At 41.5% G+C, this 23,770-nt stretch overlaps 1 protein-coding gene across 8 annotated transcripts; it reads right to left on the reverse strand.

The window, feature by feature from the left end:
- Positions 1-1,295: 1,295 nt before the first annotated feature.
- pax6b (paired box 6b) lies at positions 1,296-22,908 on the reverse strand. Of its 8 annotated transcripts, XM_076882429.1 has the most exons (15): positions 22,749-22,908; positions 16,642-16,830; positions 13,924-13,997; positions 13,600-13,653; positions 12,704-12,727; positions 10,119-10,249; positions 9,782-9,817; positions 9,482-9,697; positions 8,948-9,113; positions 5,516-5,674; positions 5,130-5,212; positions 4,892-5,042; positions 4,204-4,316; positions 3,810-3,951; positions 1,296-3,101 (listed from the first exon to the last, which is right to left on the reverse strand). In XM_076882429.1, the coding sequence occupies exons 4-15, from the start codon at positions 13,610-13,612 to the stop codon at positions 3,016-3,018; spliced, it is 1,320 nt and encodes a 439-aa protein (XP_076738544.1). In that variant the 5' UTR covers positions 13,613-13,653; positions 13,924-13,997; positions 16,642-16,830; positions 22,749-22,908; the 3' UTR covers positions 1,296-3,015. The 8 variants fall into 8 exon arrangements, with proteins under 8 accessions (XP_076738544.1, XP_004539492.1, XP_004539498.1 ...); XM_004539435.3 differs by lacking the exon at positions 13,924-13,997; XM_004539441.5 differs by lacking the exon at positions 12,704-12,727.
- Positions 22,909-23,770: the final 862 nt, after the last annotated feature.

Raw genomic sequence — 23,770 nt, forward strand, 5'->3', positions numbered from 1 at the left:
GTGTAAAAGCAGATTCCCCTTCAAATGTGTTGTTGTGTGTTGCTTTAGAGATGAGAACCAATTAAGCCATACTTGTCAAAAACATCTTACTCAAAGCTTATACTACTCTTTATTTGTATTCATAATGATGAGGGAGGCATGACTTCATGTTTGCTTCAAGCACACGCTCACGCTGAGACGCTAAGTAGCCGGGCGTCAGCATTTGTTCACTTGCTGTGGGAATTCAGATTCAGATTTCTCCAGGTCAGAATTATTGTGTCTCATTAAAAATCATATCGAAAAGTAAAAAGTTCTCTGCAACTTTTACAGAAACTTCTATTGCCTGACTTTGTTCCGCACAAGAATTACATTTAAACCATTTTATCCCGAAGCTGTGTATTATTTAGACTTCCACTAATTGCAGTCTTTCTTGCATTTTGAATCTCTCTGTAATTATTAATGTTCCTCTTCTGCCTTGCCGCAGTCATCGAGTCCGCTCCGTCTTCCCCTCCTCGTGCTCCCGAAACAGACTTCCTCCATTTGTGTGATAAACTGGATTAAATGAACAGAGAAATTGCTTTAGTCCAAGAAAAAAAAATCCTCTTAAAAATCTGATTAACCTCCAATCCTGCAAACTTCTAACTGAACTATTTAATATCGAGTGAGACATCTACATGAAGTTGATCAATTTAGCAGGATGTTCGGAGCTGGTACATGCTGAGTGAATCTTACCTGACCTCACTCTCTCATGGATAACTTTTCCTTTTAGATGGTTACTCTCGCTCTCTCTCTCTCCCCCTCCATACCCCTTTAAATCCATACACATACACACACAAGCCCCCCACCCCCTGCTGAGGCAGCAAGTGAAGCAAAATAACTCACTCTGCCACACAATCGCTCCTCCACCTCGCTCTAGGCACTGACTGCTTTATTTCATGACTTTTTTCCCCCCTTTCTCTTCTCTGCTCCCTCCTTTTCCTCATTGGTCCCGTCATCGGTCCTGTATTTTTTTTTCTTTTTCCATACCATCGTAACTCTACTAAAACAAGAGCAAGGGACGTTGAATTGCTTGACCTTTCTCATTGTGTGGTCTGTGTCGACTTGGTTCGGCCCCACACATCAGGAATGTGTTTTTTTTATTTTGGACGCCTTTGTTGGGAAGGAATCGAACGTGTTACGTTCACCACAAGCTGTCGCACTGGCACCGGCCCGTGTTAGAGTTGTTCACTTTAGCAGCGACGATGCAAAAAAAAAAAAAAAACAGAGTTTCTCCTTGCTCAGTAAAAGCTGACACAGCATTAACCAGGCAAAAAGGCTTTCTTTAAGACACAATTTTACTGTACAAAATGTTTTTTATAGTTTTCACAAAATACATTTAGAAAGCTCCATTTTAAATAAAATTAAATTGAAATATTTAAGAGACAGCGTGTAGACGTTTTATCTCAGAAGCAATGCTCAGACGTAAACCCAGTATGTGTCCATGTTCTACGTACACACTGAAATAAAAATGCAAAACTCAAAAGAGCATGACAGATGATGCTAGAAAAACCCTCCCATGGTCTTCAATTATAAATAAGGACTGCGGGTTTCGACTGCAGTCTTACGAACTCGAAGCCAATATAGTTGAACAGAACGTGTTTACAAAATTTTGCAACACAAGACTAATATCTTTTTTTTTAAAAAACATTGTGTACTAGATGAAATACAAAGGCTTTGGTCTGTTTTACAATCAACAATGATTAAATCTGATATGTACTTGTAAACAACTGCCAAACACTTAAGTTTAAAACTCTGTCAAGCAATGTTTAATCATAATTATAGGAATTAAATATTTCTAGTTGCACATTTTTTTTTGACCATAGGACACTATAATACAACTATACCTAAGAGACAAATTGTACCTGACCCTAAAGAAAATGTATTTTATGATGCATGGAACATTTATAGAATATTCTGGGGGGGGGAGGGGGATAAATGAAATCAACTTTTATTGGTGAAATCTTTCTGGAAGATTTCTAGGGAAGACAAGTACTTTACATTTTGACATAAACAAACTGGATTATATCGAAGATGCAGTCTACCATTTACAGACTACAGGGTTTTTTTGCACCCGTGTTTTCCACATTTAACGTTCTTCGTGGTAATCAAGTGTCAATCCAACCACCAAAGCAAAAGGGTCCGAGTTGGGTTGCGTGTCGCACCTTCTTTGCACACTTGAAGCTGTTCATAGTGATCCGTGTCTAATAAGCCAGCAAATGCAGGCTCACGTCAGAGGAGCCAAGACCACAGCCTCAGTGGGTGGATCGAGTTTGAGTTTCCTCTGCTAAAATATCCATTCGCAAGAAATAAGACCAATAAATAGTTGTTGCTTCTTTTGTGTTTTTTTTCTTTGACACAGTAAGAGTCTTCCCTCCAGCTTTTCGTCTTTAATGATATGCAACAGCGTCCAGAGACCATGCAAAGGCTGGTAGAAAGTCTTGATATAAGCAGATTAAAAGATAGTCATGGCAGAATCTCTCAGGTGCTCCTCTCTCAAACAAACGCAAGACCAACATGCTTTTCTAGCAGTCCATCTATCAGTACTTGATCTTGGTTTTTCATATTAACATACAAATGGCCATTTACAAACACACCAGAGAACAAAAGGAAACAATGACTGAAGTTGGAAATAGAAAAAAAAAAAAAAAACAGATAAGAAGTTTTTGTTCCATATAAATTTAACACCGGGCACTTTACAGAGGTCCATTCCCCCCCCCCCCCCCGATCTTTCCATCGTTGTTCACTCTTCCAAGTCCTCGTTTGAATGTGCCTAGAGCTACATAACAGCACACTGTCCCACTGGAAAAACAAAGCCCAGACGTCCCAAAGGCTCTCCCAGAGTCCCTTTAGCTCTCTTTTTTTCCCCTCCTCTTCTGTCTGTTGCCTCCTTTCAACCCTCTCTCGCCTTCTTTACTCTCCTGTGCCGTGTATGTGTGAGGAACACTGCCGGAGGGCGATGGTGGAGTGGGTGGTTACAGGGTGAAGTAGCTCTTCTCTCTACTGTAGTCTTGACCAGTACTGAGACATGTCAGGCTCGCTTCCTGGGACTTGGACTGGGACAGACACTCCAGGAGAGATGAGTCCTGTGAAGACAAAGAGAGAAAGATTGATGTCAGATTGGAAACACGTAAGGAAGTTTAAAAAAAAAAAAAAAAGCTGTCTAAATGCTAAAATTAGATGAGCAGGTTTACCATGCACGGTTAGTACGACAGTTAACTAACAGAGCATTGTGCTTTAAATGCTTGCAAATAGGTAGATGAGCATGGGCCTGCAATGAGTCACAAAGCTCTGCACGTGGTGGCTCGGTAAAATGCTTGCAAGCTCAATAAATTGAGGCTTTGGCAATGGCATTTAAACAGAGAGAATACAACAGCAAATGAATCAAATTAATTAGCAATTTAGCACAGAGGAAATGTGGTTATGCATGATTAACTCTTCATGACTATAACCGGTATATATGGCTCTCAGTAACATCCTAATGGGGTGGAACTAAACTATGGGCTGGAGTAGTGGGGTTGACATGATGGCCCAGAGTGGCAAAGAAATGAGCCTCGTTCATGCAACTGCGGAGAGAAAAATGATGTGCGATGTAGAGATATAGATCCTCAGACATTTAAACCAAAGGAAAAGGAAACTTGGGATGACAGATCATGAATCAGACATGACTCTGTAGTATCCCCTGATTACTGGAAAGGTGGCAGATATTTCAAAGAGTGCAGTGTTTGCTTTTTTAACTCCCAAGCAGGCTGCTTTAAAAATAAAAAATTAAAAAAGTGAAATTTTCTGCCTACCTGTTGAGGTGGTACCAGAAGTGGTCATAGATTGGCTGTTCATATGTGCCTGCATATGAGGGGGCGTGTATGTTTCGTAGCTCCGCCCGTTCACAGGCGGACTGGTAGGCAGCATGCAGGAATAAGAGGAGGTCTGGCTGGGCTAAAAATGAGGAGAGAATGTTACATTAGCTTAGCCAACCATAATTTGCAGCTCAGTAGTCTGTAATCTAGTTTGTCTGCTTTTAACACTATCAAATTATTTCACGAATCCTTTAGTTACAGTATGCAGGCCTATGTAATTTTGTACTTTTTTTTGCCACTCTTATAGTCACACCAGTCACTGTAAAAACCCAGCTTTAAATTCATTTTATTTCAGCACTCGTATGTAATGTATGCAGAGTATTTGACTTACTTGCATAGGTAGATTGTTTGCCATGGTGAAGCTGGGCATCGGCGGCAGCGCACTGTAGGTGTTTGTGAGTGCGGTGTCAGGTCTACCCAGCATTGACCCCGAGGTGAAAGACACTGTGGATGAAAATGAAAACTCGCTTGAAACCGCAGAAATCTCACACACACTGAGCTCCGGTGAGAGAAGTCATCTCATTAGCGTTAAGCAGTGCGTGCGGAAGGTGACGCCTTATTTGACAGGCTGATGGGCCCGGACAGATAGCTCTACAGCGAGAGCCTCAGGTGATTGACTTCACGAGCTTCAGCTCTGCCGGTGTACCCTCGTGCCTGATTCGGTAATTGCTCAGATAGTCAGCTGAGAAGTTTTGCTCAATCATCCATCAAAGGGAAGCAACGGCGCTTCTTCATGCGAACTAGAGCTCACAGCCACCGAGGCCTCCTTTGCCCTTTTTATATGAATCCGCAGGTTGTGGCATGATACTGTTTAGTAAATATTTAACCCACTGAGCCTATGGAACCCATCACAGTATTAATGCATTAATTTTTTTTTTAACAAAGTAGTGTGTGCTTGTGCTTGTGTGTGTGAAGTAGGACTGCACTTTTAATAATTTCAGTTGAAAAATTAAATTTAAGTATTATTTTACCTTACTGGGCATATGGTCAAAGTAATATCTCTGATTAGGTTGACCTACCCGGTGTGGTGGGCTGTGGAATGGCCTGGTAGACGCTGGTGCCGAAACTGCTGCTGATGGGAATGTGACTTGAGGAGTTATTGGCCTGCCGGCGCTGATTCCGCAGCTTCTCCTCTCGCCTCCACTTTGCTCTCCTATTTGAGAACCATACCTGCAGATGAAGGATGGGAAAAGCATAATTTTAGCTTCAAGTTTAAAACCTCTTTTAAACGTGCTCATAAAAGTTGCGATCACTCACTTGTATTCTTGCCTCGGGCAGGTCGATTTTCGCTGCTAGTCTTTCTCGCGCGAAAACATCTGGATAATGAGTTCTTTCAAATTCTGCAGTGGGATTAATCACACAGGTATAAGTGTTAGTAAATATAAGATTAGGTCAAGGGCAGTTAATTTTATTCAGAGCTATTAGTGAAACAATTGCGTGTCTTTCGCCCTGGATCCAAAACATTAGGTTTTTAATTAGGCTTCTTATTTAACGCAGTGTAATGAAGAAATGTAGTCCCTCACGCAGTTTGCGTTTTCTTTGAATTTGCTTACAATAACCAAAATGTTTGTATTGTGTTATCGATGAAACATTAGTCTGGGTGTTTAAAACGAATTATACAAATTATCCACTGCATATTTGACCTTTTTCCAGTGCTTCGATTTGCTCCTGTGTGAAGGATGTGCGATTTCTCTGTAGTTTCCTCTTGAGCTGCAGACGCATCTGTGTCTCCTCTGAATCCTCCCCGTTCGAGCTGATGGAGTTTGTGTTTTCTCCTGCACCGTCCTGTTGTTGGCAGCCATCTAAAAAAAGGAGAGAGAAATTAATGGAAATATACATTCACTTAAGCTTAATTGAATAATTAATTATCGGGGCTCGTGTTGTATCAGCCTAGCGCTAATTGTACAGACCTCGGTGGTACATCATTAATTAAAGCACCCATCATGGTTAATTTGTTTCAAAATTGGAGGAATTATTGCAATTTCTTCCTAATGTTTGCCACTTTACAGACGACTGGCTGCGTGAAAAAGGAACAACATCAAACCGGCTTCGTGGTTAAACTGTTGATAAAATATTGTGGGAAAAACAGGCTGGCTAAGGGGAAAGCTCCGCGTACTTATCGTGTCCCAACAATGGCGTGTGTTCTCAAAAGGTTAAGAGAAATGTGACAAGATGTGCTGAGCCTCTTTTCAGAGCCTATGAAATGTATTTAAAACCCAAACTCTCTACACAGCTCCAAAACCCCCTCCCTTTTTCCTCCAGGACAGAGCAGTGCCTCAATGGCCGTTCCCATATGGGCGTTGGTATGGCCATTGAGGTGACCACCAACTTTTGAATAGAAGAAGACGCTTTTCAGAATGATACAATGCCTTCAGGAGTAAGGGAAACCATTAAACTATGGACACAGCCAGGGACGAGCAGTGAGCCCTCGGTGGGTGTAATATATGGGATGGGATGGGATGGGATGGGGGTGGGTGTGTGTGTGTGTGTGGAGGGGAGCTTTTGGAGGAGATGACAAAAGGATCCCCTCTCTCTGGAGGCACACAGGCTATAGTACTTTGGCATTGTGCGCACGAGGATCCCAGTCAACAGAGCTTTGAGTCCAGTGTGTTAACCCTTATCCACTACCATCATTAATCACGTCCCCCGGCCAGCTACACGCCAGTCAGGATTTCTGTCTTCAATTGGAAACAAATGAGTGAGGAGAGAGCATGCAACCCCCTGAACAACCAAAATAAGGCCAATCTATTCACTGCTGCTGTTTGTCCGCGGTGGGCCTGAAGGCCCCTTCACTCGCAGGGCGAGGCTTATCGACTAATGTCTGTCTTGTTGTTGGACATCATTATCACACCAAGAAGTTAATGCGAAATTAAGCAGCGGGTGCGTTGATAGAGGTTTATGTAATATCTCAACGATGGCGCTCTGGGGCCACGAAGTGGCATTTCAGCATTTTCTTTTTCAGAGCAAATTTTATTTGTGTTCTAAAAAACCCAGAGCCGAGCAGCTGGAGCCCTGTACTCCAGGTTGTTGCAAAACTGGGGAAAAGGTGCAAAAAAGGCCGAGTAACTGTTCACCTACGTGGATTATAAGATCAGCCAATTACTTAATGTGTTTCTATGAACTATAGAGCGATAGCACAAAATAAAACACGTGTTTGCCTCATAGAAAAATAAACCAAATTACACATTTCCTCATAGTTCCGCTGCGTGCAAATTCTCCCTGCATCACGCAGGCCTCCAAACACATTTAGTGTGTCTATATGTGTCCGTTTTTGTTCAGTGAAGGAAACCTGATGGGACACATTTCTTGACAATTTCCATTGCTGCATAATAGCCAAAGTATTCTTCTATAGGCCAATAGTTTGTATCCACGCTATTTGTTTCTTCACTCCGGATAATCTATAAAAAGGAGTGAATGTGCAGCTATTATCCATGCGCCAGACCCACTGACGCTAGGATGGGATTTGTTTTCTTTATAAAAGCGCTGGGAAATAAACTCATTCTTTAGTATCACGATGTCTCAGCCAGTGAGGCGGAAAAGCAGCAAAAAAAAGAGATACCGAACCAATTGCGGCACCTTTCAGCTGCTGAGACTGGATCAAAACACTCTTGAGAAACCGCTTAAAACTGAAAGAGAAAGTGAGAGACTAAATCCTATAGACGGGATTTAGAGCCATATAGCCAGCGACTGAGCATGAGAAAGAGATGAAAGACAGCATCGGTGTGGAGTTTTATTCGTTTCTCTTTGGATAGAGTTGTCTTCTTTTGGGGCCCTGTCACTCTCCATGTAGCCATTATATGTGCTTACTCGGCTGTCTGATTGAAAACATATTTTCGTTCCCTTGAAACAACTGTTTTACCCAAATACTTAATCAAACACAACTTTGTTATATTTAGATTTTTATATCATTGTTATTATTATTATATGTTTTATTTCTGGAGATTTTTTTTTAATCTAGGTTGCAAAACAATATATACAACAGATGAAAATGATGATCATTATTATAATTAAATACCTAACATTAAATAGTTACATCTAATAATAATAATAATAATAATAATAATAATAATAATAATAATAATAATTATTATTATTATTATTATTATTATTATTATTATTATTATTATTATTTAAATTAGCCGTTATAGCTTCATCATTAAATGAATTATTTTAGCATGAATATGATCTTTCCCGCTTTACTGCTCGTTGACAGCCCCACGTGACCAGTTGCCGTCACACAAATGCTAATTTGTTTTTGTTTTTTTAGTTAATTTATTAAATCTTGTCGGACTTAATTCCAACCCTTGCATTTCCGCTTTACATGTGCAAATAAACCGTGATCGCAAACTCCTGCCTGCAAAGTTGTAGTTTCTTATAAGAAAAGCTGCTCTGTATTTGGCCTGCAGTGGGCCGTCAGGAAACCCTCTGAAGTGGAACATTTCCACAGCAGCCTCACCATCTCCACACTCCTGCATGTTGCCATAATGAGAGACAAAGCCCTCTCTAATGAGCAATTACACGTAGTGAGGACTGTTCCCATAACTAATCATTGCGTGTGAAGGAAAAGCATTCCTTTGTGCTAACATCGCCGCACACAGCTCTCCCCCGGCTCCCTGCCTCCCCATCGGGGAGGAAAATGCAGGCTGTTGGATGGACACCTCTGCTGAAAGGACAAGCTTCTGTCACGCACATCCATGTCTGGGACAGTGGAGACATTCAGAATGCATGCATGGCCTATGGCTTCCTCTGATCGACTAGTTTTACATTTTCAGTCTTGTTCAGAGCATCAAAAGCATGACCATACAATACCTTCCTGCAAACAGCCACGGGTCGGAATCACCGGAAGAGTAGGCCGTAAACCTATTCATATTCATACATGGCAACTTGTGGTGACCTCACTAAGTTCACTTTAAACCTAATGCATTGAATTCAAATCAGATGCTTTTGTGGGTGACCATAAATGTTACTGCGTGTCAGCACACCACCCGGATGTATACTTCTTTTTTGGTAGAGAACCTCACAACTGTGCGTGCGTCAAGGTGTCTTTATTGCTACTGCATGACAATGAGGCTCACCTTGGTTGGGCTGCCCTGGCACTGATGTTCCGGGGTACCAGCCGGGCCGGGTCCCCCAAGTTCCTGTCTGACCGTTGAGCATTCTCAGCTTGTCATACATGCCATCTGCGCCCATCTGTTGCTTTTCACTAGCCAGGTTGCGGAGGACTCTGTTTATTGATGACACCTGAATGACAAATTACATATGATAAAAGTCTGGATTAGGATTGGATGGAGCGCAGCATCGGCACGTCTCTGCTCGTGCGGGCAAAACACGTGTTCTTACACGCATAACGCGAGCATTATAATCATAATAAATATGTACAGGAAGATGTTTCTGGCAAAGCGCACAAATGAACAACGAGCCCCATCAAAACCGAGCGTATGTTTGGCTGATCACATACGCAGTAATGTGTGCCCCACGCTTTGAATCGCAGTGCACTTAATAAGACTGAATGGTTGGATGCCCTTCTCCTTTTCCTCCAGTGCATGAGAAAAAAGTCATTTCATGTGGCAAATTAAATCATGCACACAACTTACAGTCAATACACTTACACTGGGTATATTGTCGTTGGTGCAGATCCCCTCCGACAGAAGTCTGTCACGGATCTCCCACGCAAAGATAGACGGACACTCCCGCTTGTACTGCGCGATTTTCGCGACCACCTCTGGAGTGGCGACCCTGGGCTTGCTGCCGCCTATTGCTCTCGGTCTTATGGAGCCTGTTTCATAATATCTACCAAGGATCTTGCTCACACAGCCGTTGGATACCTGGACGGGAAACAAAAGACACAATTCACATACATTATTTACGACTATGAACGGAATTGCTAAGATGGCTCAAATAATTATCACCTTTTCACTGTCCAGCACTTGGACTTCATCATGGGTCTATAAATACAGAAAATATGCCTTGAATGATATATTAGGCATTTATTCTTTACAACAGCAGGCAGATTACTTTTCCGTTTGTTGTCCTTAAAACATTCCTTTAATTGCAAAGTAATAAGTGGTTTTACTGGCTTAAAGCGGTCGTGAACTGCTACTGGAAACCTGGCTTTAATTGAAAATTCAAATCGGTTTGTTTTCAATATTTTTGCTTTTGGATATTATTATTAATTTCCTTGTATTCACTGAGACCAACGTCTCTATGAAGGCGTTTTCTGTTCATAAAAAGGAGTGGGATTGTCACCTGGAGTATCCTGGAGATGTCGCAAGGTCGAGCACCACTGTGAGCAAGTTCAACTATTTTCTGCCTGGTGGAATCCGGCAGCGGTCTGCCATTAACAAACACACCACCAAGCTGGTTTACGCCACTGTGACCTACATGGAGACAAAAGCACCGGAGTCATCAAATCATGTCGCAGCTCCTCTTGAAATATATGATAAAGCTAACGGCTTCCAAGTAATGGTGAGCAGAATGATTTAAGCGTTCAGAATAATCGAGTTATAGATGCAATGTGATATGATGCAGAGCACACAGCAATAGAGAAGTTTCACAATAAACTCTCACACGATTTTATAAAAATATCTTAAACCGGAGTGCACTCCAGAAATCTTTTTTTAAGCTGTTGTGAGGTTCGGCGCATCATCAGCTATTTAGTAACACATGCAAAAACATTGATCAAACCACAGCAGCACGACATACACCGAATAAAAAAAAATATAGAATTTTTTCCTCATAGTAATTTTACAGCTCAGTCGATGATCTGGTCAGAAAAAACTCATCCAATCCTGTAGCAAACCGGCAAACTTGGGCTTTAAAACACCCGCACCGTTATCCACTCCCATCACCAAGACCTGCACCTCTCTCACAAACAGTGCTTTAAAACAATAACCAGCCACACCGACGATCCCATAAACACTCCACTACAATAATGTGTTAAATTAGCATCAATTCAAAAGTATCTTGTAGGAAAAACGATATTAAATCGCTAAAATCCTTCCCATGACAATCCTTTATGAAAAACATGCCATAATTACGCATCAAAAAGACAAGGAAACAATAAGATTTTAGCTTTAAAATATGAGGTTTTATTTTTGCTTATTGTCTAAAAAAATTAGTGATATTTAGAAATTATCCTTAAATTATTGTATGGAATCGCTCTAAAGCACAGAAAAAGCCCGCAAACCTGAAGCCAAAAGGGAGAGCTGACTCCCCGGAGTGCCTGAGCTGCTCTCTGTTTCTCCGCTCCCTTCCCCTGCGCTGCCGCCCGGTACATTGACTCCGGGAGCAGAGGCTCCTTAGCAATAAATAAGCTCCAAATATAGAAGAGGGGGAAAATATGATGAGCCTGCCTGACATTTGTCTTTAAAATAAAGCTAGCTGCACGTCAAGTTTGAGCTTAATTTCTGGAAATAGGCGGAAGTCGCCTCGGATCATGCATGGGAGGCTAATTGAAAAGATCAGTTGGAGCACTTGTGGCAGGCATGTCACTTTATGACACCGCTCTGCTTTTGAAAATCGCATCGTCACGACAAATAGTAGCATGATAAAACGACCCTTTCTGTCTGCATTTGGATATCACTCAGACAAAATTGGACGCTACTCGTTTACCCTCCGAGGGAGACTTCGTTTTTAAGGTGGCCAGGGGCTACGCGCGGTCACACAAACGAGGGCGCGCCTGGATTCTTAACATATTAAAAGTGACATGCAGTTTTTCCCCCCCTTGTTTGTATTTGACAACAAATGCTCACAGCCACCGCAGTCCTGTTGTGTGGAATCGGTTGGCGTCTTCTTGCTGAAATGTGCCATAGGAGTTGGCTTTAAATGCGGACTTTATTTTATATAGATGACACAAAAGAAAGAAAGAAAATTAAAAATAGGGGGATCGGGCCTGTTTATAGCTACTTGAGTGAGAATAAACCTGTTTAACTGAGCAACATATCCCTTTTGGCCGCTATGTGTTATAATCTTCCTGCGTGGATCTGATTGATAGTAAATCCATTATCATCCCCTCCTGCTCTTTGGTAATTCCAGGATTAAGTGGAATTAATAGACTTCTTACCCTGAAATTGGCCTACCCACATTAAGCAGCCCTGCTCTGCGGGTTCTCCAGGGTTGCTCCGTCACCTCTGGTTTATAACCATCATATAAATCCTCCGGATCGATAAAACCCGTCAGATAACGACATCACATAAAAATCAAACTCTCCTAAGGTTAAGTCTTAATCATGGCACAATTCCCTCAAGTGCCCGGAGTCGATCTCGCCCGCTGGCGCTGATTATGCGCCTTGTATTCTATTGCAAGTCGACTAATAGGAAAACATATGGTGTCAATTTGGACGCTCCCCACTATATACACCCAGGAGTTATTAGCACAAAAGCCAGCGAGGCCGTCGCGACCTTTAGACAACCCAAAGGGCCGGGCCCAATGATATCTCCTCGGCAATTCGCACCAGACATCACACGCCAAGCCAGGGGAGCATCCTATTAACATCAATCCAGTGGGTATTGTACACAGGTTTGTTAAGGCTCTGTCATCTCTATAACTGACAACTGATAAGATTAAAAGAAAGAAATCACATTGCTGTGCCATTTAACGTAAGAAAAAAAATCTAGTAGGAGAAAAACAAAAGTAAGCCACTCGTGTTTTTGGGGGTTTTTTTTCCCCCGCAGCGCTTTCTTATGAATCATAGCTCTCTACACATAAAACAGTCCACCTCTCACGTGGTCCAACATTGGATTCAAACATACTCGGACTAATGCGCACAGGTTACAGCACAGACACGTCATCAAGGTATATGGAGAATAATATAATAAAATTATTCCACACACCTTCATCACAGATGTCATACACCTCTTGTCCAGCAGCAAGAGAGAAAATGTTTCATGTTTATCCTTTTTGGTTTCAACACACACCAGGAACAAGACAAATCATTCATCTGCAAGAGGCCACTTTAAACACATGAGGCCTATAAGCAACTTCATCTACCATGTTTTGGGTTGGGTTTTTTTTTTTGATTGGCACCCACGACAATATGGTTGTTAATATTTATCTTCCTCTCTGAGTTCAGCCTGCACCTAACAGTGAGGCCTGCGGTTATAATATGAGCATTTTCTTTCTAGTTCATGCTGTCTGTCCGTGAAGAATATGGACTAATCTACATAAGACATTATTGCTATTCCCTCATGTTTCATGCAGGACTCTTCTCTACGCAGCTAATCTTGTATGCAGCCTGGCAGCCAGCTCTAACGCTAATGCAGACGGCTGTGCAATTATTTAATACCAACTCAAGCAGAAACAAAAATCTCCCTCTCAACCCAGCACCCCCCTCTAATCCCCCCTTCTCTCTCTCTTTCTCTCTCTCCCTGGAGAAGGAAGGACGACGTGTGATTAACTTGTTCAATAATAACTTGCCTACCTATCATTTGGGAGGGAGATAATAATAAATTAACAGCAATGAAAGCGCCATCAAATAACTTAAAAATATTATCATCCCTGCTCTTAAAAAATCCTGAAAATGTATGGCTGCACATGCATCTGCCCTCTTTAAAAAAAAATCAAATTTAAAAAAATAGTGTTTCTGAAATGTATGTTAACAAGCAGTGCAATAAATAAATATAAAAGATAAAATTATAAATAGAAAAATGTCAGTGGGTGTTGCTTCCATGCAACCACATTGCGGCTGTAATCAAAAGTTTCAAAATAAAATATATAGAAAACAACTTACTGTTCTGCATCATTGAAGCTACGCCAGACTCCCACGTGGCTTGGTTGTGGTATTCTAAGCGTCACAAGGAAATAACAAAAGTGGTTAGCAGCAAATCAGAAAACTGGTGTACAGATCTGTTTTACTATTATTATTATTGTTTTAAGGTGTCAAATAATTTGCAACATTTCTTTGAAATGGTTTCTCATGTCGTCCGATTTAAATTTTATTTTTTTTTAATTGCGGATCTGGTTCTTAAACATTTACTGATCCATAATTATGATTTTGTTTTGTTTTTTAAATAAAAACATCCTGAGTGTATGTATGTATTTTAATTAAACTTGCCTGGAAACAGAGTTGACTGTCCACGCTATAACAATTTAGTCAATCATCTGCCGTTTTCACTACTTAATGTCTCCCTATAGGACAAAGCAAAACAACACATTAGCACAGCCACAGCTACACTGATGTACTTACTGTATTTTCAGATTTATTTATTTTTTTTGCCCTACTTTTACAGATAACCTAAATTTTGGTGCCAAACAAATCAATTAAAATCGACGCGGGACAACATTCATCTTCGTTATTTTCACGTCTCTGTTAGGCCTGTTTCCGAAAGCACCTGTCACAATAAATCTCAGCTAACAGCCTAGCCATGATGTGATATTGGGCCTGTAACTCCTTTACAGCATTGTCTCTTTAAAAAAATAGTCCTGGTGTGCCCCCCCCCCATTTTTTTCTTGTTAGTTCTTATAAAGAAATCAGCTCCTCATCGTCCCAGCAAGAGGCTTTAGTGTAGTTTTTAAAACTTGATAGCCTTCCTCTTGCGGAGTCTGTCGTGGAAACTGTACAGTGACACACGCTGTCTACCTCGCCTCACTGATCCGCAAAAGTCCACACCAGGAGGGGGTACAAAGCTGGTGTACAAAGCCTGCTGGACTCCCAACAATGCACCCCCTTTTCTGCCTCCGTATACCTCAAACCCGGGGCGAAAACTCGGCCTCCACGACTAGAAACACGCAGCTTCCCCTCTAAACACACCAACAAGTTCAGATTAATACAAAGAGCCGGAGGCATGCATCCACCCCCTCCGGGACCATTCACACATACACACAAACACATGCACTCTCTCTTTTTCACACACGCAGACACACACACACACACACACACACACGACCGTGACCCCTGCGCCGCTAGTGCGTGAATGTGGGGTTTTGTTTGCCCTGCTTTTATAGAACAAGATTTTTTTTTTTTTTTTGGAAAAGTAATTTCTTGTTATAAATATTTGGTGGTTATTTTGTGCTGCTGGTGCGGGTTGTAAAGCGGTTTTAAAGACACAACAGCGCAGTAGGGCGCTCAATTGGAAAAGACAAATGCATTAAAGAAGCTTCTGAATGGGGGAACAGATAAAAAGGGGGCCACGGAGGGAGAAGTCTGAAGTTTTCATTTTCTCTCTCCGTGCAAAGTTGTGTTGTGTGCAGAGTAAAATGGCCTGTAATGTCGACGTCTAACAGATTGTGTTTAGTCTCGGGCTAGTCGGTGAGATGCACGTAGGGACGCCGTTACGTTCAGATTGTGTAGCTTTCTTTCATGTTGTAACAAATAGCCTGCTCGGTCATTAATCAAATTCAGATTCCTTCACACTGGCCCGCATAGGCCGAGTTACCCACTGATCTTAAAGACACGGGAAACTTGTAAATAATACTACATATTTTTATTAGCCGCGACTTAATGTCACGGCGGTTTTAGCAGGTGTGAATATCTCTGTATGTGTGCGTGAAATAATAATAATAACAATAAAAATAAAAAGAGACCGGCTTCAGCCTGCAAATACACTGCTGCCAGTAGCTTATAGCCCTGTAAGGTCCAAGTGGTTAATCATTTATTTAAGGTCGAAAGCTCAAACGTTGTTGTTCCTGAGGTTAACTGCGATCTAATCTGCATTTCTTTCCCTTTAGTAATCCGCAACAACAATGTGTTAATTCAACATGCTTATTCTGACCGCTGGATCCTGCGCTCACAACATTCATACAAGGAAGGAGAACATGTAGGCCTGAACTACAGTGGCCCTGCTGTTGGCTAACAGACAAAATATGCACATGAAGGCGAATTATTTTTTTTTTTTAAAAAGTCACACGTCACAGAAAGCATTTATTGCATTAGAGCTTAATCTGATTTAAGAGTAAAGGAGTAAGTTAACATAGAAAGCTACAGAGTGATTTATTCTTTCATTGCAGTTTTATTGTAATTATTTTATGTATTTTTTTCTTTAAAAATTATATTTAAAATTACAATAGAGGCTTTGCACTAAAATATAGGTTTTGCTTATTTACGTAGATTAAAAAAATAGTTTCAAAGCATCAACAATTTGTGCTTGTTTCTCGGTTTGTCTTTTATTAATTTTACATTTTTTTGAGACATTTACTTTTAAATTTGAGGCCAGCCAAGGACTCTTTATCTGAGTATTTTAAAATACTCCACAGCTTGACTGCTAAAATGTAAAAGCAGTTCAGTCGCTGTCATTAAAGCGGAGAAGATTAGAGACAAGGAGTAAAGTTGTGTTATCCCCGGCACACAAACAAACACGCTGAACACGGGCCTCCTCAGCAAGTGCTTCATGAAGGCTTTTTTTTTTTAAGAAGGCGCTTGGGTGACTCGCCTGCATGAATCAATCTGACACCTTTCCTCAACGGGTCATTGCGCCCCATTCTCCACGATGATCACTGTCCTGGCCCAACGTGACTTTTTACTCTTTGCTGTCATAAATAAGCAGCAAGCTATCCGTGGGCTTAAACCCAACAACCAAAAATCGAGCAGATAAAACCGACAGAGACGCTAAAAGGCTGTTCGCACTTTTGAGGGAGTCCAGGCTGCACAGTCCAAACGATAAAACACTCTCTACCTCACACTGACCCTCCACTTACAGCCGCGAATAAACCCGATATAATAATAATAATAATAATAATAATAATAATAATAATAATAATAATAATAATTTAGGCTATCACAAATAATAATGCATAATTTAACAGCAACAAGACAAACTTTTAGTCAGGATCTCACCTTTTTGGGGCATCCTGCGTCGTTATCAAAGTCCTGGGTAAACTATGGGCTGCAGCCTAGTTGTCCACACCAAAGAAAGAGAGAAGGGGGAGAAAAAAGCGGCGACCAGGATCGCTCTCTCCCGGGAAGTTTCGAAGAGAAAAAAAATTTAGTTTCCAGTGGTCTTCGGCGGAGACAAAGGGGATATCCCTGCGAAGGAGACAGAGATTGACAGTGAACTCAGATGTCAGGACGCACGGAGTTTGGCGAGGATGCGCGCTGGCGTGTGAGAGAGCGAATGAGAGAGTCGGGAAGAGAGAGATGGGGAAGAGAGAGAGAGAGAGAGAGAGAGAGAGAGCGGAAGGAGGGGAAGAGGGAGGGAGAGTGAGTGAGTGGTGGTAGGAGGAGGTGGGGGTAAGAGAATGAACACACCTATGCTGATTGGTGATGGAACAAGTGTATTAATGTATGTGTTCCTGGTCTGCTGTGTGCGCCTCGCCTCGCCTCCCTCCGCCGCTCTTCACTGGCCCATTAGCGCGACCCGACCTCTGTCATCATCCCCCATATAAACACTTCCCCCTGCACCACAGCCAAAGCGGGAAACGGGGCCGAGCCAAAGCGAAAGAGAGAGAGAGAGAGCGAGAAAGCGGGGAAGAGAGAGAGAGAGAAAGAGAGAGTCGCGTCTTCCCAACCCACTAATCAGCCCACGCATGCAAATACTCTGCGCTCACTTGCTGAATATTGCCCTATTGCAAAGGAAGTGCCTCGGAAATGCCCATTGGACGGAAGGCTCTATTCTTCCAGGCTGAATTGGGTCCGCACAGGGAATCTCAGGCATGCTCAGCGCCAACCTGAGGCTAGCTGGAGCCGCAAGGGGGGTGGGCGGTGGGTGGTGGTGTGTGTGTCTGTTGTAGTGGGGGGGACGGAAACTAGCAGTGGAGCAGCGCACACTTGGAATGCTGGAGCTCGTAACACCAAATTAAAATTACAAAGAGCTGCAGCGTGCCTTTTATGAAGCAGCCGATGCACTACAGATGCGATTAACGTTATAGAGACGCACATCCGCGCTGCGTTAAACTTTTAGCGCCCTTTTTTCCCTTCTGGACTGAATGTAGCGCGATGTTGCACCTGCGCAAGTGCCGCAATTGGGAGTCATCTTTGAAGGTTTAAAAACTTTTACTTTGAAAAACCACCACTTTTAAACTCTTATACCACAGCGATTGAGCTCCAAAGTAAATCATCTAATCACCCCCACCAAAAAAAGAAAAAGAAAGTTGTTTTACTTTGAAAATCATTTTGCACTTGTCCGGCCTTCACTCACACTCAAAGCAACCAAAAATGTCCACCACGTGCTTTTGTTGATTCTTTTGAGTATCACCCTGCCCACCCCACCCCACCACCCCCATCGTGTCAACAAGAGCACCGTACATAAAGAGTCCGGCCTTTAGGCAGGCTCGGGTGCTTTTTATGGACACATTTGCGAGGCACGGCGACGTCACTCCTGCGACCTGACAGCAAATAGCACGCGTAAATAAAGTAAAAGCAAATGAGTGCGTAGCCATGGCCACACGCTCCCAAACTGAGCCGGCTGAATGACCGACTATTAGCGCACACCTCAGCGCACCCAAAATCAACCCCCTCTGCGCCCGTGTTTGAGCGTACACTCCCAGCTTTGGCCAGCACCAGTCTCGGCACTGAGGAGCCCCGTTGCTTATTCCAAAAAGGAAAACCGAGGGGAAGAGAATGAGGTTTGTGTGGATGCTGAAGCCAAAGTGGAGAAGCAGAAAAGGGGGTGCGTGAAAGGGCAAAGAGGGAGAGAGTGAGCGAGAGAGACGGGAGAGGGACAGACATGAGCAGGGGGAGGGGGAGAGAAATGCGTTTTCTTTTCCCTTTTCTTCTTCTTCTTATTGGGATGGGAGGCCGTGAAATGAAGTCGTGGAGGCCTACACTTGACTTTCTTTGACATGTGAAAAAGTAGGAGAAGTCCGAGCTCATCAATAAAACACTTCGGAGGTGAAAGAGGGCTCCCTAACAACCATCGCATTCCTGACTACGGGTTCAATGAGTAGACAAACGACACTGCCAGAGAGAGGGTGAGAGAGAGAGCGAGAGAGAGAGAGAGAAGAGAGAGAGAGAGAAGGGACAGGGGGGAGGGGGAGAGGGACTGCCCGGCTTGAATGGGGCCCTCAGTGGGCCGGCGAGATAATGAGCTGAGAGGACCGGCTCAAACTGTCACTGAGGGTCCCGCGGTGAGGAACAACACTTTGGCCAATACTCCTTCATCAAACAACCCGTAAACTAAACGAGCACATTCATCTGTTTCTCCTTCCTGCATTGTTTCTACTCACTTAGACTGGTGGCTCAGCCTATAGGCCTACCGTGAATGGCCGCAGCTTATATCAGTTAAGAGAGGAGGGGGGGTCCCAAGCATTTTTACGTCAAGAACCCCTCCATTAGAATGCATCAGACCACAAACACCCCCTCACACACAACCCAACCCTGTCGCCCCTCCTGACAGGGGTTTGTGCAGTGAGAGACCTCGTGTTGGTTATAATTTACTGTAAAAAAATACATCAAGGACACGGCGAAGTTGGAACTTTCAATTAGCAGTTATTATGAAACATCAATGCAATTCAAGTTCACAGGTTTATGGATTATGTTGTGGCTAATTTGAGAAAAGATATTTGAAAGGAATTAAACTAAAAGTCGACGTGTAATACAAAAAAAAATCTATGGTGGGTTGTTGACTCTTTGACGCAAGAATACTCGCAAGGTGAAACTTTCTGCGCTAAAGTTTGCGTCCTCGTGGACGCCTCGGTCAGCCGCGCGTGCACGGGATGTGTGCCACTTTTAGCAGCTGCTGGTTTCTAGTAATAAGACAGGGAAGTTGTCAAAAGTAGAATGTCATCTTCTCATAATCAGTGTAACAGTACTGAGCGAGAAAACACATTCAACATCTTGCCTAAATGTTAAATTCTTTCTGGTGAGACGCTTGAATAAGTGTATTTGTGAGGCACCTTTGTAGTGCAAATGTTATTGCTACTCACTTGTCACAGATTGCAGCTGTCAAAAATTCACACCACTAACCTGCCTTCATAGAAAGACGGATTCCCCGATGAGTGTGTCAAGTAGTTTTCTTTGGAAACAATACCTCCAGCATGTTATTGATTTCTTTGGTTAAGCTGTAAATCCGCTCCAAGAGCTAATTCGCTGTCTCCATTCTCAAGATATTTCTTTTTGGTTTTTCATCTATTTATTATTTTTTTATTTTTTTATTCAGAAACCTAAGTGATATGCCAAGTCGGTCAACGGCACCTCTCTATGAATATATACATTTCTTATGTGTACATTTATCTTTTTATAAGGTAGATTGCATTGCTGTAAAAGTCTTTAAGGGTGATGTTGGGAAAGCAATTAGCCCAATTCGGATTAGCAGCAACTAATGTCACAGGCCTTGAAAGGAAAGCCTAATCTCGTCGCTATTTTCCCCTGAGGCAGTGTGGTATTCGTACCCCTGCAGAAACTTTTAAATACAATAAAAGAAAGAAAAGAAAAAGAGAGAGCTAGCTGAAAAAACAAAACCTTGTTTTGGTGAAGGAAAGATAGAGTATTTTAACTCATTTTCACTTCACAACTTGACACTATATTTGGACACGACCCCCACACCTAAAAGCCTGCTTTGATTTATTATTTATTTAAAATTGACAACTGTGTGATGACCTCCACTGGAGGTCACAGTTTACTCACCTTAGGAAAAAAAATTATATATACATGTACATATGTATATGTGTGTATATATATATATATATATATATATATATATATATATATATATATATATATATATATATATATATATATATATATATATGAGCTTTCTATTATAAATATTGTTGCAGCATTGATTCGAGTTAGTAATCGCTTGGAAAACACGGTGATTCACTCAGACAATAAAAAGCCTGGTGTGGTGTGCATCTTCATTTTCTGTATTTAAATTGTATCTAATATAGGAGGGGAATTTTTTTTTCTTAGACAATTAAATACATATTAAGTGGTGTACACATACAAGCCCCAGAACTGTATTACACCTACTTTCACTGGTGAGCAAATAATTATATAAATATGAGTTTTCTATATACAATAAATTTGTTATTTATTATAAATAAATATAAATGAAATATTTATGAATATAACAAATGTACTTTAATTTACCCTTTATTATAAACGTTCTACTATTCTTTTTAAAATAATCTTATTATTATAGAAATTCTCAATTAAATGATTATCATTTGTGTTTTTAAGCAGTATTGTAAATGTTGATAATAATAATAATAATAATAATAATAATAATAATAATAATTATTATTATTATTATTATTGTTGTTGTTGTTGTTGTTGTTATTGTTGTTGTCACCGATGTATAAAATTTCGACTTTTACGTGTAGCTGCATTCTTGCAAAGCTCTGAGCTGTCATTCATCAGACAGAGCCGACCGGTCACATTTCTCCTCATGAGCACGTCGCCGGTTTATTTGCATAAATCATCCGCGCGTTTACGATTGTATTATTCTGTTTTCATGAGCCATAATCAAAGAGTCACTTGCTTGTTCGACTTCTGCGCCGATATTTATCCATCTGCTGTTTTGAAAGCGTGGTGGCGCACGTGGAGAGCGTACCGCAACAGAAGCTCCATTAGTGGCAACTCATTTTTCATCAGAGTGAGTAAACATAAAGAAACGCAACTCCATCACGGAGTGGGCAGCCGCATGTAGCTTCCTAAGGTGGCCCCCGTCTTGCTCTGTCGGGATGCCAAACACGCTCAAACCCTGCTCTTTATTATTTTTTTAAGCATGTTGTTACAGTTAACGTCCTCGTGGCTCATCTAATGGCTTCATTTTCTAGTCACATTCACCTCCACAGTGTGGAGTGCTTTGTACATCGTTTAAGGTAAATTTTGTTTTTATTTAGTTTATCCTGTGTAGTTTAACCCCACCTAACAATTTGTAAAGTTTGTGGGGACACAGTGAAGACTACGGCGTGTTCTTGTGTAGTTCCCAGAATGTGTACAGTCTACAAAAGGCTAAAGCCCTCAGCAAAAGGCTGAGGGCTGTGATAAACACCGGGGCTAATGGTGTCACAGCGCTGATCGGCCAGTGTGACAGGAAGACACGCTGCAGCCAAACATACAAGAACCTTGACCCGAGGCTTCCAAAGACTTCCAGATACTGTGTGGAAATGAGTACATGTGTGAGGGGTGTAAATAATAATGCAACTGAAAGCTCGTAATTAGACGAGGGGGTGTGTGAAGAAATTAAATGGTAATAACCTCAAACATAAACAGCAGGTCCGGGCCCTCCGAACAAAATCAATCTGAAAACCACCAAGGCGCGCGTGTCACTTCACTTCGTTGTTTTTGAAGATTTGAAGCACGTGCTTGCAATTTGCTTTCACAACTTTTTTTTTTTAAAGTGTTATAGTTCTTTAACAGTACCTCTGACTTTAAACGTTAACTCACAGCATTTCAACCAAAATATCGCGCTGTTTCTCCAAAATGTCACAGACGTGTCATGTTGATGAAAAAGCCCACAGAATCAAATCTTCCGGTGATGGACATCGACGTTTCCATTGCGCTTATAGATCGTGCATAGATGAATGGATCTCACTGTACACATTCCTGATGTATAGGCTGAATTCCCCTCCAGGCGTAACTCGCACAATAATAGCCGCTTTTTAAAAGAAATGACGAGCGCTTAATTCCTGTGTGAAGATCGCTAATTACACGTTGTGTGCGCGTGTGCGATAGATGACAAAAAAACAAACAAAAAACAAAAACGAACTGGGCTTATTGTTTTCCACTTTGTTTTGGTGTTTTCCTACTCTGTAATACACAAAGCAACGTGCAAACACTTAACCAATAATTTTCCCAACTTTCCCAGTGCGCCCGAATTGAAATCAGTCTGCATGCTTTTAACTGCGTTTTTTTTCAGGATTTAATAAAATGAAATAAAATACAAAAATACAGAAAGGATACCCTGTAAATATTCTCAGAGGTTTATCGTGTAAGTTACAGTAGATTTAAATTTTAAAAAGAGACTATTTAAAAGTAGGCTATAGTCCAGCCAAACTCACCGGAAGAAAGGCAGCAGAGGCGTCTGACCGATATCCTGTGCATATAAACTCGCTTCTTCCCTCCCCGGATCTCTCCTCCGTGTCACAGAAACAGAAACTTATAGGTCCCGATGAAAATCTATCTACCTTTGAATCCGTCGTGAAGTTGAAATGTCAGTGAGAGGGGGGAAAAATCTGCGACTCTTACCAGCAACTTTCCCTTCAGCATCAGCCTCAAGTTGGCGGTGATTGGCTGGAGCGACGACTCGACGTCACGCCTTGGACAGGACGCTGAGCGCAGAATGGGGAAGTGCGCAAGGTAACCAACATGTGGAGCACACCGGCCTGTTTACTTTCCCGGTGTGTCGGCTGTGTGCAGGGGCGGACAGCTAACAATTCACTCTGCGGGCTCGCTCCCCGATTGATAATTGATTTGATTTTTATTTACATCATCACCTTAGTGAATGTTATCCACTTTATCTTCAATCCAAAGTTTGATTTCTATCTTTCTGTTCGTGTTTTATTTATTCATGGAACTTAGCCGAAAACTTGCTCGAGAGCACTTCAGCAAGAAGCGTGCCGTATGGTTTAAAAGGTTTGAGCTGTTTGCGCTCAAAATCACCCGATCGAAGCACTGTATGATGATGATGATGATTATTATTATTATTATTATTATTATTATTATTATTATTATTATTATTATTATTAATAATAATAATAATAATAATAATAATAATATTAATAATAATAATAATAATAATAATAATAATAATAATAATAATAATTTTTTTTATGACTCGGATGTGTTCCCGTTGATTTTAAGAATAAAGAGGATTGGCTGAGATTGAGCGAGCATCCGGTCTTACACTGAAACTGTGAAGAGTCTTGGCGCTATTTACATATTTGTTCCAGCTTTCGAATGTACAAGCTATAAGTAACAAAAATGTGTAATGAAATGCATCTTCCTAACAACAAGTTTTGAAATTCCCCATTAACAGTTACTGCTTGTAACAGTTGCTGGTGTTAGGTCATAGATAGGTCAT

The sequence above is a fragment of the Maylandia zebra genome, linkage group LG1 (genome assembly GCF_041146795.1).
Source record: "Maylandia zebra isolate NMK-2024a linkage group LG1, Mzebra_GT3a, whole genome shotgun sequence".
Lineage (NCBI taxonomy): Eukaryota > Metazoa > Chordata > Actinopteri > Cichliformes > Cichlidae > Maylandia > Maylandia zebra.

What these genes read in the sequence shown, in the direction of transcription:
- pax6b (XM_004539435.3), bottom strand. An exon ending in TGCCCGAGGCAAGAATACAA is followed by an intron (nt 5,043 to 5,129) that starts GTGAGTGATCGC and finishes CTTCATCTGCAG; the next exon opens with GTATGGTTCTCAAATAGGAG. An exon ending in TTCTGGTACCACCTCAACAG is followed by an intron (nt 3,102 to 3,809) that starts GTAGGCAGAAAA and finishes TTGTCTTCACAG; the next exon opens with GACTCATCTCTCCTGGAGTG.